Below are 17612 nucleotides of genomic sequence, written 5' to 3' on the forward strand. Positions count from 1 at the left end.
TCTCCAGTCACACACATAACTTGATTCCAAATTCAGATACTCTGGACCTGGAGTCCCAGTACCCAGCTCCATGGTAAAACACCCTCCACAGTCTTCTCTGACATTCATATACATCAACATTTATGTCCTTTTGCAATAATGGCCATAGCTCCTAGGCTCTGCATATACCTCTGACTCTTGGCTTCAGTTCTTAGGGGGCAGCCCATCCAAAGGTATTAAATAGAGTAAAGGCAAAGGCTACCTGCACCTAGCACAGAGGTCAGATGCCAGGCAAACAAACTACACATTGCAGTGGAAAGCAGGAGTTCCCAAAGAAGCCCCAATCCCCCTGTGACTGGAGAAACTCTCTTCACTCCTGCAAGGACCAATAAAGGACATCCACCCTGCTGCAAGGTACAGGGACCACAGCACCTGCAAGGCCACTTCTTGTACAGCCATCTTCTCAGGCAACTAGAAATGAAGAGGTGAACAGAGGACGGTCCTATCTGTCTTTGTGGTCACATGGGCTCACTTCCAACTAAGAAGCTCTCTTCCAAAGGAACAGTGTGAAGAGTCCGCCACTTTCCCAGCTCCTTTCCCCTTATAGGTACTCTTTATTTCCTTTTCACAACCTTGTCTGTCTCACTCACCAAAACCTTCTTCTGGGCATTTCAACATTTTGGGTCTTTTCCATTCAGCATACATTTGTAGAGTACAGGACGACACTTACCAAACCATTTAATATTTGGCTCCACTCGTGCCACTGTGCCAGAAGCCACAGTCGACTGATACTGCAGTGGCTTAATCACTTTACCACGATTGTTCCTAAATTGAGGAAATAACAGATTTAGGTTGACGACAGAAGGAAGGCAGCAACAGCACAGGCTGGCTTACAGAACATGCTTTCCATCAAAAGGACTTTGGGGGGATTTAAGATGATCATGAAATACAGACTTCAGTAAACAAAAAGTCCTTCTACATTTGAAACAGATTGCCCAAAAGCCGTTTAACCTCTTGCAACAGAGCACGTAATGATTTCTGCTAGATGAGTAACAATGCTGATGTTTAAAAATCCATTTACTGTTTGTTTGCTTTAAAAAAAAAAAAAATCACATACTTGAGTTTTTTTGGTAATTATTTAAAGGCTGGTTTAAATGAATTTTAAGTAGAGGGTGATTTATCCTGGAACTCAAAATTCTAAAACAAACTGCAAAGTAGGCGACAAAGGCAGGTTGGGTTACTGACGTTTGTGTTTTACACACAACTTTTAGAAGATGAATCTAATTACCAAACAAATTAAAACCAGCTAGCAAAATGCCACTCTCAGCAGGTCCCTGGAGTGGAGGCTGCCTCAGCAGAACTCCTGGCTGTGAGGAGCATCCTAGTGCCACAATGCTGTGATCTGAAGTCTGGCTCTAGAAGTCAAGTTTCCTGGCAGTTTTCGTAAGCAGTCTATACACTCTGTACTATATCTGATGGGTACTTAATTGAGATTTGACTCGACATTGTTGGAGATGAGCGTGAGGAACAGGATGACCACTTGCTGGGATGTTTAGGAAATAATCACCGCTTCACCATCAACTACCCTGCCTTTAACTGTATTACCACAGCAACCTCAAATGAAATGGCATCCTACTCCTACTTGGAGAAAGTGGCAGTAGGAACAGGAGCTTACCAAGTCTCAGTTTTAAATCCAGGGCATGAAGGGAAAAAAAGGCTGGCTGTGCCCAATGCTCACCTGCGCTCCTTTTGCCTGTACATATTCAGGCGCCGAATTGTGGCCCGGTCCCTCATGTTTTGGCCTCCAGCTCCCTGTACTCGATCTAGAAACAGACAATAAACCATTTGATAACTAACAATGGTATGTACAATCATTGTTTAAAACACACCAAACAGCTTACTCAACTAGCTACGCTATCCTCACCAAAAGAATGTCTCTCGTATGCTGCTCCAAAAAATGACTATGAGAATGTGGTATGCCAAAGCTGGAGTCCCACTTAACTTCCAGAAGAACTGTGAATGACAACCTGATGCTAATATCACCAGTTTTAATTCCATCACAGGCACCATGCTGTCCCCACTAAAGGCCTCATCTCAATCCACACAACAGTCACATAAAGAGATATGGTATGTCCACATTTGGTTACAGACTAAGAGACTGAGTCATATGGTTGTTAATAGGCACGGCCAGAATTTAAACACAAGCATTTGATCACAGTCAGTGCGCTCAGCCACTAAGGATACCAATCTGGGTCTCAGTTTAACAAACGAATAAAATAGAACAACAACAACAAAACAATGGGGGCTGGGGAGATGGCTCAGTGGTTAAGAGCACTGGCTTTTTTTTTTTTAAAAAGACGACTGGGGTTCAGTTTCCAAAACTCATGGGACAACTGACAACTCTCTGTAACTCTGGTTCTAGGGGACCCAACATCCTATTCTGGCTTCTAAAGGCACCAGGCACACACAATAATGTACATGTATATATGCGTGCAAGCAAAACACAAATACACACAAAATAATCTTTCAATTTATTTATTCTTACGTTATGTGAATTGGTGTTTTGCTAGTGTGTATGTCTGTGTGAGGGTGTTAGATCCTGGAGTTACAGACAGTAGCTGCCATGTAGGTGCTGGGAAATGAACTCCAGTCCTTTGGAAGAACAGTCAGTGCTCTTAACTGCTGAGCCATCTCTGCAGCCACCAAATTAAATAATCTTAAAAAAAGAGTTGCAGGCCAGGCAATGGTGGCAGAGACAGGAGGATCTCTTTGAGTTGGAGGCCAGCCTGGTCTATAGAACAAGTTCTAGGACAGGCTCCAAAAGCTACACAGAGAAACCTTGTCTCAAAAAACCAACCAACCAACCAACCAAACAAACAAACAAATAGCAGAGCTGCAGTATTGGCAAAACTGAAAAGAGAGAGGAAAAAACTACACACAGTCAATTTTCAAAGAGTCATCCTGGAGCTAGCATGCATTCTCCAGACCTGTCTCTTTGATTGTTTGAGTCAGTCTCACAATGTAGCCTCACTGGCCTCAAACTGGAGAGGGTAGAAATCAGCCTGTCTCTCAAGTACAGGAATTAAAGTAGTATAGTAAAAGATCCCTCTGCCCACCCCCCCCCAAGACACACCTTTTTTTTTTTTTTTTTCTTCCAAGACAGGGTTTCTCTGGCTGTCCTGGAACTCATTCTATAGACCAGGATGGCCTCAAACTCACAGAAATCCACCTGCCTCTGCCTCCTCTGCTGGGATTAAAGGTGTGCACCACCACACCTGCTCCAGACCCTAAGGACTTTGAGGACCATCCTGAGCAGGAGCACAGAGCAACCCCACAAGGCAACTTTATAGCATGCTCAGGCACATTCACCTAGACACTTCATAACTCAAGACCATAATTTGGGAATCTTACGCTTCCTGTTTTATCTTGTCTTACCGAAGAATGAAGAAAATGTCTGTGATAAAAGGGACATTGGAATATCAACCATCAAAACTCTCATTCAGCTTTATATAAACTAAATTTTCCAGAGTTTTGGGTTTTCTTATTTCCTAAAGAAAATATGTAAGTAAAAATGCAAAAAATAACAAGAACTCTGGAAATACCACTGTAGGAGGGATTAATTATGATGACCATTAGACTTTTTTTTTTTTGAGACAGGCAGGGTTAACATGCATTCTCCAGACACTCTTGTCTTTTTGATATTGTTTGAGACAGGGTCTCACGATTTAACTCTGACTGGCCTGTAACTCACTATATAGACCAGGCTGGCCTTAAACTCATAAAGGTCCGCTTGCCTCTGCTGAGTGCTAAGATCAAAGATTGCACCACCATGTCCTGGCATCCGTCTGATTTTTAATCCCCAATCACAGTCTACAATGGCCACACAAGATCAGTACCCATCCTTAACAAATCTGACTAAACTATCATGTTCATAACAAGTATGTAGTTCAACTGGTAAAATGGTTGCCCAGCATGCACAAAGCCCTGGGTTTGCACCGAAGTACTTCAGGAACCAGCCATTGTGGCACAGCCTGTAATTCCAGCACTAGAAAACCAGGAGGGTTAAAAGTTCAAAGACATGCTTGGCTACACAGTGAGTCATGTCAACGCATTGAGATCCTGCCTAAAAATAAATAAATAAATAAATAAATAAAGAAAGAAAGAAAGAAAGAAAGGAGTTGGGTAGAGAAATGGTTCAGCAGTTAAGAGAACTTGCTTTTTTTTTTTTTTTTTTAAAGGTAGTTTCTCTGTGTAGAGCTGGCTGTCCTAGAACTCACTCTGTAGACCAGGCTGGCCTTGAACTCAGAGATTAGCCTGCCTCTGCTTCCAAAGCGCTGGGCTTAAAGGCCTGTGTCACCATTGCCCACTGTAAATAAATATTTTTGAAAAGGAATTATTGGGGCTTGAGAGATGGCTCGGTGGTTAAGAGCACTGACTGCTCTTCTGGAGGACCCAGGTTCAATTCCCAGTACCCACTTGGCAGCTCACACCTGTCTGTAACTCTAAGATCTGACACAGACATGCAAGCAGACAATGCTCATAGAATAAAAGCAAATAAGTTAAAAAATAAAAAGGACTATTTGTAGTCTTTACTTTCAAGAAATGATGATGCTTTTAAAAAGCAACACCAAGCCAAGTGTTGGTGGCACCTTTAATCTAAGCACTCGGGAGGCAGTGGCAGGCGGATCTCTGTGAGTTCGAGGCCAGCCTGGTCTCCAGAGTGAGTGCCAGGATAGGCTCCAAAGCTACACAGAGAAACCCTGTCTCGAAAAACAAAACAACAACAACCAAAAAGCAACACCAATGCTCATAAATAAAAATAAGTTAGAAAATAAAAAGCATCATCACTGTGTTAAATTCCACACAAATTATGGCTTCTATGCTGAATCCCAAAGCCTGGGTTTAGAAGCCGAACATCTAGAAACCCTCTTTGTGAGCTCATAATTAGTCCTCCTTTCTAAACTGTTAATAGTTCGATTTGTATTTATGTTTTATGTGTGGGTATCCTGACCAAATGCCTGTGCCACAAAAGCACTAAGTATCGGGCATTAGATCCCTTGGAACTAGAGTTACATATGGCTGTCAGTATCAGGGGTGCTGGAAATCACAGCCAGGTCCTCTGCAAGAGCAGCCAAGAGCTCTTAACCTCTGAGCAGTCTCTCCAGCCACTCATAACCTAAATTTCAAGAGGAAACTGGAAATTAAACTACTGGAACACTGTCTCTGTCTCTGTCTCTCTCAGTTTTTCGAGACAGGGTTTCTCTGTATTGTTTTGGAGGCTGTCCTTGAACTCGCTCTGTAGACCAGGCTGGCCTCAACTCACAGAGATTCTGCCTGCCTCTGCCTCCCGAGTGTTGGGATTAAAGGCATGTGACACCAATGCCCAGCCCCTGAATATCTCTTTCTATTAACCCCCAAGACTTATATCTGTATTTTAAAACTGTTGATAAACTCTGCTTAAAAACATCAAACTAATTACCAACCAATCCTCGTTATTTCTTCCAAATAAATAGTACTAAATACTGTTATGAAAGATAGCAAAGTAATGCAGCAACCTTGGATTTTTGTATATTCCCATTTAGTATTGCTACATAAACAGTGTGCTTGAGGTTTTTTTCTTTTCTTTTTTAATTATATGTATGTATGTCAGTATATGCATGTTAGTGTATACCATGCCTTGAAGGCCAGAGGTATCACACACCCCTTGGAGCTGGAGTTACAGGTAATTGAGAGCCAATTGAACTGGATGCTGGGAATTGAACTCTGGTCCTCCTGCAAGAACAGTGTGAGTAAGCCGGGCGCTGGTGGCGCACGCCTTTAATCCCAGCACTTGGGAGGCAGAGGCAGGCGGATCTCTGTGAGTTCGAGGCCAGCCTGGTCTCCAGAGAGAGAGAGTGCCAGGATAGGCTCCAAAGCTACACAGAGAAACCCTGTCTCGAAAAAAAAAAAAAAAAAAGAACAGTGTGAGTGAGCTCTTAATCTCCGAGTGGTCTCTCTAGTCTCTTTGAGTGTTTTCATAAATCTAGTTAAAAGCCTAATTATGCAAATTAAAAGAAAATACTGAGACCAGCCACTCTTGCAAGCCCCACGGAGACAAGAGCATATCTAAGTTTTTTGTTGTTGATGATGTTTTGTTAAATTTGAGACAAGAATCTCACGATGTAGACCTGGGTGACTTGGAACTCACAGAGATATGCCTGCTGTGCCTTCCTAGTGTTAAACACCTGTACTGGAATCATCATATTTACCTGTGGGGTTGCCTGTACATCATCTGATCCCAAGGGCCAATGCCACCATGGATCACTTACATAGTCAAAGCTAGGGTGGCACTTACGTCAAGGTCAAGGGTAACAGGTCCCTGGGTCAACTTACTGCACTTTGTGTTTTCAGAGTCTGTGCCCTGTAGCCCAGGTGGCCTCGAAATCGGCTTCCCGAGTGCTGGGATGACAGGCGTGTGCCAGGACTCCACGATCCGAGTCCACTTTGCCCGAGAGGCCGCAGGGCTGACAGGCGAGCGGGCCTCGTCCCTGGACTTTAGAGTAGGTGCCCACACCCCGGGTTCGCCGCACAGGCCGGGCCTTCCTCCCCCAGGTCCCCGGGGCCTAGTTCCGCCCGACCCGCCGTACCCGGGTTGGTGCTGGCTGCCGACCGGTTGATGGTGCTCCGTCCTTTGTACTTGGGCTTCACCATCCTGACGACAGAACCGACACTGTTCTGCTACACGCGAGGTAAAACACTTCAGAACTTCCCAGCCGGGAAAGCGATCTACGCGAAACACGTTGGACCCCGAACACGGGTGACGTCACTTCCGCTCGCGCCCCACGCGGCCCAGAGCGACTTCCTGAGAACGCACGGCGCTTTCCATTAGCTCCGCCTCCGCCCGGCTCTCTCCTCCTCCCCTCCTCCTCGCTTTCTCCTGGCCTAGCAACCGCCAGGCGTCTCTTCCATAGCAACGCCCAGGGCACCCGGCGGCCCTGGGCTCCTTGTGAGTCCCGCCTGAAAGAGAGAAGCCTCTTCTCAGGTCAGTGCATGAGCTGATCGGAATTTGCCGTCTGAACCCTTCCAAAAGCTGCCCAGCAGCAACAGCAGCAGCAGGCAAATATCAGAACAGGCCATCTCCTTCCTACAAATTTTAGGCTGGAGTAAGCACCAGGCTCCGGGTTCAAGCCTCAGCTCAATCAATAGACAAACAAAAAACACTTCTAACCCTCTAATGACTTATTATCACGAAGAGAGAGACAGATTCAAACTCCTTTCCATCCAGACAAAACTTGTGATCTGGCTCCGTTTCCTCTGACCTCATTTGTCCCTCCTTCTGACATTTATACCGGATATTCCGTCTGAATCACTCTTTCCCCGAATCTGGATAGCAAGTTCCTTTTGGTCTGTTCCCTGCTCAAATATCATCTGTCCATAGGATTGCAAACCCTAACAAGTAAGTCAGTATAGTGGCACACACCTGTAATACCAGCACTCCAGAGACAAGGGAAAATTGCCATGAGTTCTGGGCCGGTCCAGATTATAGAGCAAAACCTTGTCTCAAAAAACAAAACAAACAAACAAAAAGAAAAGAAAACTATCAAGAAAAAATGCCGGCCACACTGAAGTTTGAATTTCAGATTAAAAGAAATAAACATACTTTCTAGTTTATATCCCAAGCATTGATTGATCAGGATAACTTAAAGAATCTAAGGAGGCTAAGGCAGTGGGATTGTCACAAATTCAAAGCCAGCCTGAGTTACATAGAGAGACCCTTACCTCAAAAAAGAAATTTTCATTGTTTACTTGTTCTTTTCAAATTGAACTACATGTCCTTGGTTTATCTAACAATTTATCTTATTGGTAGAAGTTTTTCCTGATTTGTTGATTTAAATCAACCACTTCCTTGCTGTTATTGCATTCTGTCATACTTCATAGCGCATGCCGATGGTTGAAATGGTCTTATTCACAAGAGTACTGGCTGTTTACACAAATCTAGGCCATAAGCTTCAGGAAAGTGGAAGCCTTGCACATTCATTCACCTCTGTGTCCTCAGACCCTAAAACAAAGCTGAGTGTGGTGACATGAGACCATAACCTCAGCCTTCAAGAAGCTGAGCCAGTGGTGGTGGCAGCACACTCAGGTAGGATTTGCTGAAGGAGGCGGAGGCAGGAGGATTGCCATGAGTTCAAGGCTAATCTAGTCTGGACTATATATGGAGGTACAAACCAGGTTATAGAACAAGACATTGTCTTTTTTGTTTCTTTGTTTTTCAAGACAGGGATTCTGTGTGTAGCCTTGGCTGTCCTTGAACTCACTCTGTAGACCAGGCTGGCATCAAACTTAGAGATCTGCCTGCCTCTGCCTCCCAAGGTCTGGGAAAAAAGGCATGCACCACCACTGCCCAGCTCCCTTTTCCCTTAAGCTTTACTTTTCTTGCCTCAAGGGCAAATGTCAGAAACCTCACTTTTGCTAGGAAGACTCTGCCCCATATGTGCCTAAGGAAACTAAGAACCAACCAAAGAAAACTGAACATTCAACGAGGGGATGAAGATGGTCCTCTTCTGCTCTACTCTGTCCCTTTGATCCCCAAATGAGGGTACAAGAGCCTCCTCCCAGAGAGAAGATTAGATTAATGTGTTTCTGATGCCTCAACTTGGTGCAAACCAGAATAAACACGAATGGCAAAAATGAGCCCATGAGCTCATGCAGGCTTTGATCAGAGACATAATTTCATTATGAAATTTTGAATCAGGCTGTTGTGAAGTCTTGCCAGAGAGTTTTCTTTTCCCAGATGATATGGTGTGTTGTTTCTCCCCTACTCTCCTACCCTGTTTATGTTGATTGTACAAATTTCCCATCTACTTTTACAGTCTGACCTATCAACCCTTCAAATAGCATTTGCTGAGCCTGACAACCAGCCTTGGTTCTACCAGCAGATGAAGAGCCTGATGATGGAGGTGAGTTAAGCTCAAGTTACGGGTGCGTTTTGTTTATCCTACTTCCCACAGTTGTAATACAAGTGACTGTTTCTTCACTCCTTCCCCGCCCGCACCAATGTATGGCAAGTAGAGGAGGCAAGACACCTTCGGGAGTACAGTTTCTCAGCTTTACAGCAGACAGACTAATTTAACTACCCTGAAAACTTGCAGGGTGATTCCATGAACACACTGCAGATGCAGTGCAGATGCAATGCTCTCTTTCTTTCTCCAGACCCAGGGTTCATGCCTCATGCTCAGCAGTCCTGCTGCTCATAGCCTCGGGTCTGTGTGGCTAGGAAGAGTCCTCCAGAGACTGGCTAGAAACACCACTTTTCTGAAAAAAACCTGTGCTGTATATTAAACTGGTGTTTTCACAGGAAGCCAAGAATCCTAACCTCCTTTTCATTTTGTCGTGGGTGTCAGATGGGTAAACAGCAGTTGCTTCTAAAGAAGAATTTTTCAATGTGGTCTGAGGACCACCAGCATCAGAATCCCTTGGGGGAGCAGGTTTAAAATGCAGCCTCCTGAACCTGTCCCCAGAGCTTCCCTGTTCCTCAGTATTGTAGAGAGGGGTTCAAATTCGAAATCATCTACCTTTTTTTTTTTTTTTTTTTTTTTTTTTTCCGAGACAGGGTTTCTCTGTGCATCAGCCCTGCCTGTCCTGGAACTCAATTTGTAGACCAGGTTGACCTTGAACTCACTGAGATCTGCCTGCCTCTGCCTCCCAAATGCTGGGGCTAGAGGTGTGAGCCACAACCAGCAAAAATCTACCTTTTATTTTTCCCTCCAGCACTAGGATCAAATTAGGTCATCTGCATGTTAGGAAACTGCTCTGCCACTGAGCTAGGTGCTTGTGTCTTAGTGACCCTAGTGTTTGCTTTGATGGCACTGGGAACTGAACCTGGGACCTCCTCACCCATGCCAGGTAAACAGTCTACTACTCAGCTATATTCCCAGCTTCCCTAGTGATTCTTGTATATATAGAAATTTTGGTCTTTTTGCTGTTATTGTTTTGCTGATACTGGATCTCATAAAGCCCAGGCTGGCCTCAAACCTGGCATGTAGCAGAGGATGACCTAGAACTTCTTCTGGTTCTCCTGCCTCCACCTCTCAAGTTCTGTGATTAAGGATGCACTTTGCAGTGCCGGGGATCAAATACAGGACTTAGTGTGTGCTGGCCAAGCACTCTAGCAACAGTTATATCCCCAGCTCCACATGGAAGTTTCAGCTCTGAAAAGCAAACTCTTCCCTAAAAGTCACCCTGGGGCTCTCTGATGATCTAACCAGACACCAGCCCATGAAGATCTGGGTTCCTTTTCAGCAATCTTGCATCCTCTCATTTTCTGCAGCAGAACCAAGGTGAGGACGGCTGGAATGGGCTCTATTGCTCTCTGAAAACCTGTCTTGACTCTGCCCTAATGTCTGTATTTAAGCTGCAGTCCAGGATCCTTATCCTTTGGCAGGGCTCCATTGTAAGGCCATTAGCTCTTAGTGCCCTCAAGCTTCTCAGTGAACTGCCACAGAGACTCTTCATTGTCCTCTTTAGGTCCCCCACTGGCAGCAGATTCCCTGAGAAGAGTTGGGTGCCACGGGCCTATAATCCCATAAGTCAGAAGGCTGAAGAAGGAAGATTGCTGTGAATTCATGACCAGCCTGAGCTACACAGGAAGACCGGATCTTCAAGCAAACAAACCCATGAAAAGAGAACTAGAGTCATAGTTGAGGTAGTAGAGTGTTCGTGCAGCATTTGTAAAGCCCTAGGTTCCATCCTCAGCACTATATAGAACCTGGCATGGTGTTATATGCCTGTGATCTACACTTAGGAGGTGGAGAGAGGAGAGTCGGGGGTGGGGAGTTTCAAGGTCATTCTTAGCTACATGTCCAATTTGAGGCCAGCCTGGTAAGACTTTGCTTAAAAAAGAGAGAGACAGAGAAAGAGAGAAACAGAGACAGAGACAGACAGACAGACAGAGGCACACACACACACACACACACACACAGAGACAGAGAGACAGACACACACACACACAGAGACAGACAGACAGACAGACACACACACACACACACACACAGAGAGAGAGAGAGAGAGAGAGAGAGAGAGAGAGAGAGAGAGAACCCGACTCTAGAGTGACTACTACTCAATGCAAAGCAGTCCAAGTGGCAAAGCAGGGGGTGCTGAACATCAAAGGATTCTTCATGTGGCTTCGGGATTTGTTTGCTTTGTTTCATCTGTAGAAAACAAACAACCAAACAAAACTCCACTATGTACAATCTGAACAGCTAAACAGAAAATATAAGGCCAGGGTGTGTTAAGTTAGGGGTTCAGTGGTCAACTCACCCTCCATTTCTTTCTGTAAAAAAAAAAAAAAAAAGATTTTATAGCTGGACGTGATGGTGCACGCCTTTAATCCCAGCACTTGAGATGAAGAGGCAGGCAGATCTCTGTGAGTTCGAGGCCAGCCTGAATGTTTAGGGCATATACATATCCAGTGTATGCAGTGCTCACAAAGAACACAGGGGCATCAGATCCCCTGGAACTGCAAATTACAGATGGTTGGGAGCTATTTGATGTGGCTGCTGCTGGCAACCAAACCCCAGTCCTCAGCCAGAACACCAAGTGCTCTTATTGACCAACTGCTGGCCCATCTCTCCAGCCCCATGCCTCCACTTTCAATTTAAAATGCCCAGGAACATTTTAGCAAGCTGGCAGGCTGTGAAAAGTTATGGAGAGACTACTCTCTTGGCATTGCTCAAGTTTCAGGGTTAAGGAGGTCTTCAGAAAGGTCCCTAGATGAAGCTTTGGAAAAACAAACAGAAGCCTTTTGCTCCTTCCTACTGTTGGGTCCCTGAAGTCCCCAGCTGCTTAAGAACAACCCGAGAAGCGCTTAACCTGAGATGCCTTTTACAGCCTTTCATTTTCAGCCTGGTTTAGATAATTCAAAGTCCCTGGTTGCATCCTGAGAAATGTACTCAGAGCACACACACTGATGTGGGAATTGAAAGTCCAATTCCAAATTGTAGATAGCTGTTAAGCTCCAAGGAGGCTGGAGGCCCATATTAAGTCATCTCTCCAGGACCAGTGTGTTTCTTATTATTTTTGATATCTATCTGTCCAGTGATCCTTTTGATTTTTAAGCTGTTAGACTAAATCTTTGTGTAATTCTTCCCTGCCCCTGCCTACATCTCCCCTTTTCCTGTGGAAAATGCATTTAAAAATGTCCACCAGGTCCCTTGGCTTGTTCCCAGAAGAATACTGTCACCCTGAAGAGTCAGAGAAGTCAACTCTTAAAATGTTGTGTCCCAGGAAACTCTATCAGGTGGTCAGTTTTATCCATGGGGCAGCATCTCCCCAAGAAGACACTGACATTTCTGTGACCTCCTGAATGCCTTTTGCTCCTATGCCTGGTCCAGTGTAGATGGAGAGCAGAACATTAGTTATAAAGTAGAGATTTGTGTCAATGTGTAGATAAAAACATTAAGGTGAATAACTTCTCAAGATGTGGATGAAAAAGTCGTTCAACCCTTATTTTTAGTGTTTTCATTTATTTCCATGTATATGCCTGAGGTGTGAGGATGGGGTGGGATGTTTGCACCTGTAGGGATGGGTGCTTGTGCATATATGTGTATATGCATTGTGGAGAGCTCTGGGTTGACATTAGGAGAAACCTGGACAAAGGGCTATGTGGGGTGCCTATTGACAAACCAGAATGGATGTGTGTGGGGGGTTCTCTTAGCTTTGCTCATTACCTGTGGCTCTTCCCAGCACTTCCCACCCACCCCTACCCTAAACCACTCCCTTCCAGGGGCTGGGCTTCTGTTTCCCTTCTCCCAGCCCTATAGCTACACTGGTCTCTGGCCTCTTGGCCTGAGCCACCTCTCTTGGTCTCTCTTCCCCTCTCTCCTCTCATGGTCTGGTGTAGTCTGCTGGCCATATTCAGCCTGGACTCTTCCCTCTGCCTGCTTTCCCCATTACATCTACAATAAAAATCTTCTGCATACTCTAAGAGTAGTCTTGTCTTCCTCCTTTTATTTCATTTTCCTTTTTCTTTTCTTTATTTCTTTTTTTTGGCAGTGGGGGGGGGTTAAGACAGGGTTTCTCTATAGCTTTGGAGTCTGTCCTGGAATTCGATCTTTAGACCAGGCTGGACTTGAACTCACAAAGATCCACCTAACTCTGCCTACCTAGTGCTGGGATTAAAGGTGTGTGCCACTACCGCCCAGCTTATTTCATTTTTTCATTTATTATCTACCTTACATATTGAGGTAGGATCTCTCGATTGAACTGAGAACTCACTCCAATCAGGCAGCTAGCCAGCTTGTTCAAGAGGCCTCAGCTCCACCTCCTGGAATTACACACAGGCTACCATCTTGCATAGCTTTCAGGTGGGTGCTGGGCACTTAAACTCTGACGCTGGCCATTTTAATGAAAACTCTCTATCTCCTGAGTCATTTCCCCAGCCCTTGTGTAATTTTGTTTGTTTGTTTTCCAAGGCAGGGTTTCTCTGTAGCCCTGGTTGTCCAGGAACTCGATCTGTAGACCAGGCTGGCCTCAAATTTACAGAGATATGACTGCCTCTGCCTCCTGAGTGCTGGGATAAAATGCATGCACCACCACATCTGACCCTGGTGTAACTTATATAAACAGCCCTCATGAGAAAATGATCACTGCTAGGCATTAGTGCTACTCGCCTTTAATCCCAGTACTAGGAGGCAGAGGCAGGTGGATCTCTGTGAGTTCAAGGCCAGCCTGATCTACAGAGCGAGTGCCAGGATAGGCTCCAAAGCTACACAGAGAAACCCTGTCTTGAAAACCAAACTAAAACAAAAACATGAACCAAGCCTTATATTTCCCAGCACAGGGATAGGCAGACTTACAACCCACTAGCCAAATCCCACCCACCAACTATTTTTATATGGCCCTAAAGCTAAGAATGGATTTTAGTTTCTTAAATGGCCGAAAAAGTCAAAATAAAAATAACGTTTTATGACGCATGAAAGTGATATGAAATTCAAATTTCAGGGTTCATAAATAAAGTTTTACTGGAACACAGCCACAGCATTTGTTTACATATGGCCTTTGGCTGCTTTGGCACTACAAGGGAGAGATGAATTGCTGCAGCAGACAACATATGGTCCACAGAGCCTAAAAATATTTTTACTCCTTGGCCCTTTACAAGATCACTTGCCCACATCCCTATCCAAGGACACTGGTGTGCACTCCCCGAGTTGACTAGGCGTGTAACACACAGATGATGTGGTTGCATTGTTCTTGAGAGTGTTTCCCATTCCAATATGGAATACCCCTCCCCCCCCCCACACACACACCACAGGCGCTGGAAATTCAAACCAGGCACCCTCTGTACATCTGAGTGTAGCTGATGCTCTTATGGGCCAGCAGAGGGCTTTGCAGAGGTTTAGATTTCATGGGGAGGGGTAGAGAAGCTGTTTGAGGCCAAATAGTGTCTGCCAGGTGTGTGCCCCGCCCTTCAAGGAGACCCAGGATTTCCCCCTCTGATCTCAGAGAAGAAGGGACCTTTAAGAAGGGACTCAACTCAAAAAGTCCTTTTAACAGGATTCTCTGAGACTGACTTTGGTGACCTGGAGTCAAAGCATGAGGGGAGAGACGGTTTTGTCTAACATGGCCCTGGCACATTGGGATCTTCAGGCCAAGGCAGCCACTGGGATACATCCTGCCAGCTACAGCTTTGGTGAGCCCATCTTGAGCAGTCATGAGCAATGGATGTAGACAGGCTTCGGTGGAAAACGGGAGGCTGGTAGAAGGCCCTGTGAATTTTGGGCATTGTTTGTGAGCACAAGTAACCCAACCCCCAGGATCCCTCTTCCTTTAAGGGTGTGAGACTCTGAACAAGTAGGGTACTAACACGTGCAGATGGAGAAACAGTCATAGCAAGTGTGTCATCTCCGTCTAGGCCAAGCTAATTGGGCTCCAATCCTAACCTCTCCGTTCATTAGCTGTGTTTGGTTCTACTCTTTCACCCTCTGTGTTTCAGTTTCCTAATCTATAAAACAGGCATAAAGAAGTGGTCTACCTCACAAGGATGAGCTGAGGGTTAAGTGAAGCATTGCAAAGCCAAGGTTGAGCAGGGATAAGCACCATTTAAATGTTAGCTGTACTTACATTGCTTATCCTCAGGAGTCCTGGGCAGCAGTGAATACCTCAAGTACTCCTTTCCTTCTTTCTTCCTTTCTCTCTCTTTGTTTCTTTCTTTCTTTTTTCTTTTTCTTTTTTTCGAGACAGGGTTTCTCTGTGTAGCTTTGGAGCCTATCCTGGCACTCGCTCTGGAGACCAGGCTGGCCTAGAACTCACAGAGATCCACCTGCCTCTGCCTCCCAAGTGCTGGGATTAAAGGCATTCGCCACCAACGCCCAGCTTCTTTCCTTCTTTCTTTCTTTCTTTCTTTCTTTCTTTCTTTCTCTTCTCTCTTTCTTTTTCATGACTAACAATTTTGTTCTCTAACAGGTAATTTTTTTCTACTGCTTCAGCATTTTTCTCTTAGACAACATGTTTTAGAACTGGTTTGCTTAGCCCTTTCTCTTGTGTCTTCCCCGTTCAAAATGCTTGCACCTCTTAAAGGCCAGCAACCTCTTGGATCCCCAGTTAGGCTCAACACACTCACCATAAGCACCACCTTCTTTGTGATTTTGGCTTTCTTTTAGAAACTTGGCTTTGTTTGCCCATGATTGTAAGGATAACTCTTTCCGCCAGCCACCTGAGTTCCATCCGCCACTTTAAGGGCCCCAAAATAACACACAGAGTCTTATATTAATTACAATGCTAGCTCTTCCTTAAGTATCAACCATAACCATTAATCTATATATTTTATAAAGACTTCTCTTATACGAGGATGCTGGATATGTGCGTCCTTTCTTCCCGGGATCACATCGCCAACTCCTGTCTTTACTCCATTTCCCAGAATCCTCCTCGAGTCCTAGCCCCACCTATATTGCTTTCCTATTGGCCAACAGTGCTTCATTTATCAATCAATAAGACAAACATATACACAGAAGGACTTCCCCCATCACATGACAGCCACTCTGCTTCCAGTGGTAGCACTGCTTTCTTTGGATGTAAAAAGAGCCCTTGTCCTTCTTACACTGGGTCATTTTATGAGGCTGATGCTTGCCACACTTCTTACATAAAGTCCTTCAGGTTTTAGATACATTGACAACCTTTGCAGTAGAGGTGTCCATGCCATGAAAACAAGAGATCAGATGTCTGGGATTGCCACCTTAAGCCACTCCCACCAAACAGGAATGGGCTCAAGCACTGATTTCTGAAAGGCACATTCAACTAGAGGGTGCAGCCATGGATAAGTTGAAAATGGATGGACAATCCACAGCAATGCAGAGGGGACTACTCCTTAGGGTAGGAGTGCTTCACAGAGGACAATCAGACGACCATTTGTTCAGTGTTAAAAAAAAAGAGTGGACTAGCTACAGGTGTGCATTGGGTAGAAACATGTTGTACAACATACTGACATGTGATGCTCCCAGTTTTAATTTGCTTTCCATTGTTATGATAAACACCATAAACAACTTGGGAAGGAAAGGGTTTATTTGGCTTACATGTCCTGATCACAGTCCATTGAGGGAAGTCAAGGCAGGAACTCAAACAGGGCAAGAACCTGGAGGCAGGAACTGAAGCAAAAGCCATGGAGGAGTGTTGCATACTGCCTTACTCTCCATGGCTTGCTCTGCCTGCTTTCTTACACACCCAGGATCACCTGCCCAAGGGTGGCATCACCCACACTGGACTGGACCTACCATGCCAATCACTAATCAAGAGACCTGCCTGTAGGCCAGTCTGATGGAGAAATTTTCTCAACTGAATTTCCTGTTCCCAGATAATTCTAGTTTGTGTCAATCAAGATGACAAAAAACAAAATGAGCAAACAAACACCCAACCAGTACAATCCCTTTGTACCGGCACCAATGAATAATGAGTAATAAGAAGAGAAGATAGGACAGGGAATGGAAGCAGCAGGTAGTTCCCCTGGAAAGCTGGCTTCTCAGGACTAGTGCTGGCCAAATGACAGGGGGATGGAAGGTCAGGTTGCTTTGGGACCAAATGTACCAATGATCTCCTCTACTGACCCCATTCCCTGCCCCTTTATTCCTAGAGGGGAAAAAGGAGTCAGAACCATTAACAATTATCATCTCCAGCGACAGGTTATAAAAGAAAAAAATTCTGGCCAGAGAAGTAGCTCAGTCATTAAAGTGCTTGCCTTGCAAACATAAGGACCTGAGTTCAATCCCCAGAACCCAAACAAAAAAAGCCTGGGTATGGTGGCACATATACATTCCTGTCCCAGCTGTGGGAAGGTGTGGACAGCCAGCCTCGCTTCATTAGCCGAGTGCCAAGCCAATGAGAGACCTTATCTCTAAAAACAAGAGGATGACTGCTGAAGGACGACATGCAAGGCTGACCTCTGCCTCCTACACGCATGTGCACACATGGGTGTGCACACCCCTACACACCAGGTACACAAGAAGACAATTCAAATGGACCCTTTTCATTAAGTCGCTTTTCCCCATTCCTCCACTGTTTAGTCCATGATAGGAGAAGGCAAATGTCATTGGTCAAATATCCAAGAGACATACGGAGAAGGTAAGTCACACCATAACCTGAAGAATTTTCAAGTGCGCATAAAA

General features: G+C 45.0%; 1 protein-coding gene and 1 long non-coding RNA gene across 2 annotated transcripts in view; one reads left to right on the top strand and one right to left on the bottom strand.

Moving 5' to 3' along the window:
• Positions 1-6796, bottom strand: part of Gnl2 (G protein nucleolar 2) — a 29190-nt gene extending 22394 nt beyond the window's left edge. Inside the window, exons 1-3 of the mRNA XM_027399236.2 lie at positions 6606-6796; positions 1718-1802; positions 710-804 (exon numbers count right to left, since the gene is read on the bottom strand). Of these exons, the coding sequence (XP_027255037.1) occupies positions 710-804; positions 1718-1802; positions 6606-6669 (244 nt within the window). The 5' untranslated portion in view covers positions 6670-6796. The remainder of the gene's footprint in view (positions 1-709; positions 805-1717; positions 1803-6605) is intronic.
• A 49-nt stretch (positions 6797-6845) lies between these two features.
• LOC103160593 lies at positions 6846-10874 on the top strand. Its single transcript, XR_003482004.2, has 3 exons — positions 6846-7000; positions 8832-8918; positions 10486-10874. It is a non-coding gene; the product is annotated as an uncharacterized LOC103160593 (long non-coding RNA).
• Positions 10875-17612: the final 6738 nt, after the last annotated feature.

Source organism: Cricetulus griseus, chromosome 2 (genome assembly GCF_003668045.3).
Source record: "Cricetulus griseus strain 17A/GY chromosome 2, alternate assembly CriGri-PICRH-1.0, whole genome shotgun sequence".
NCBI classification, from domain to species: domain Eukaryota; kingdom Metazoa; phylum Chordata; class Mammalia; order Rodentia; family Cricetidae; genus Cricetulus; species Cricetulus griseus.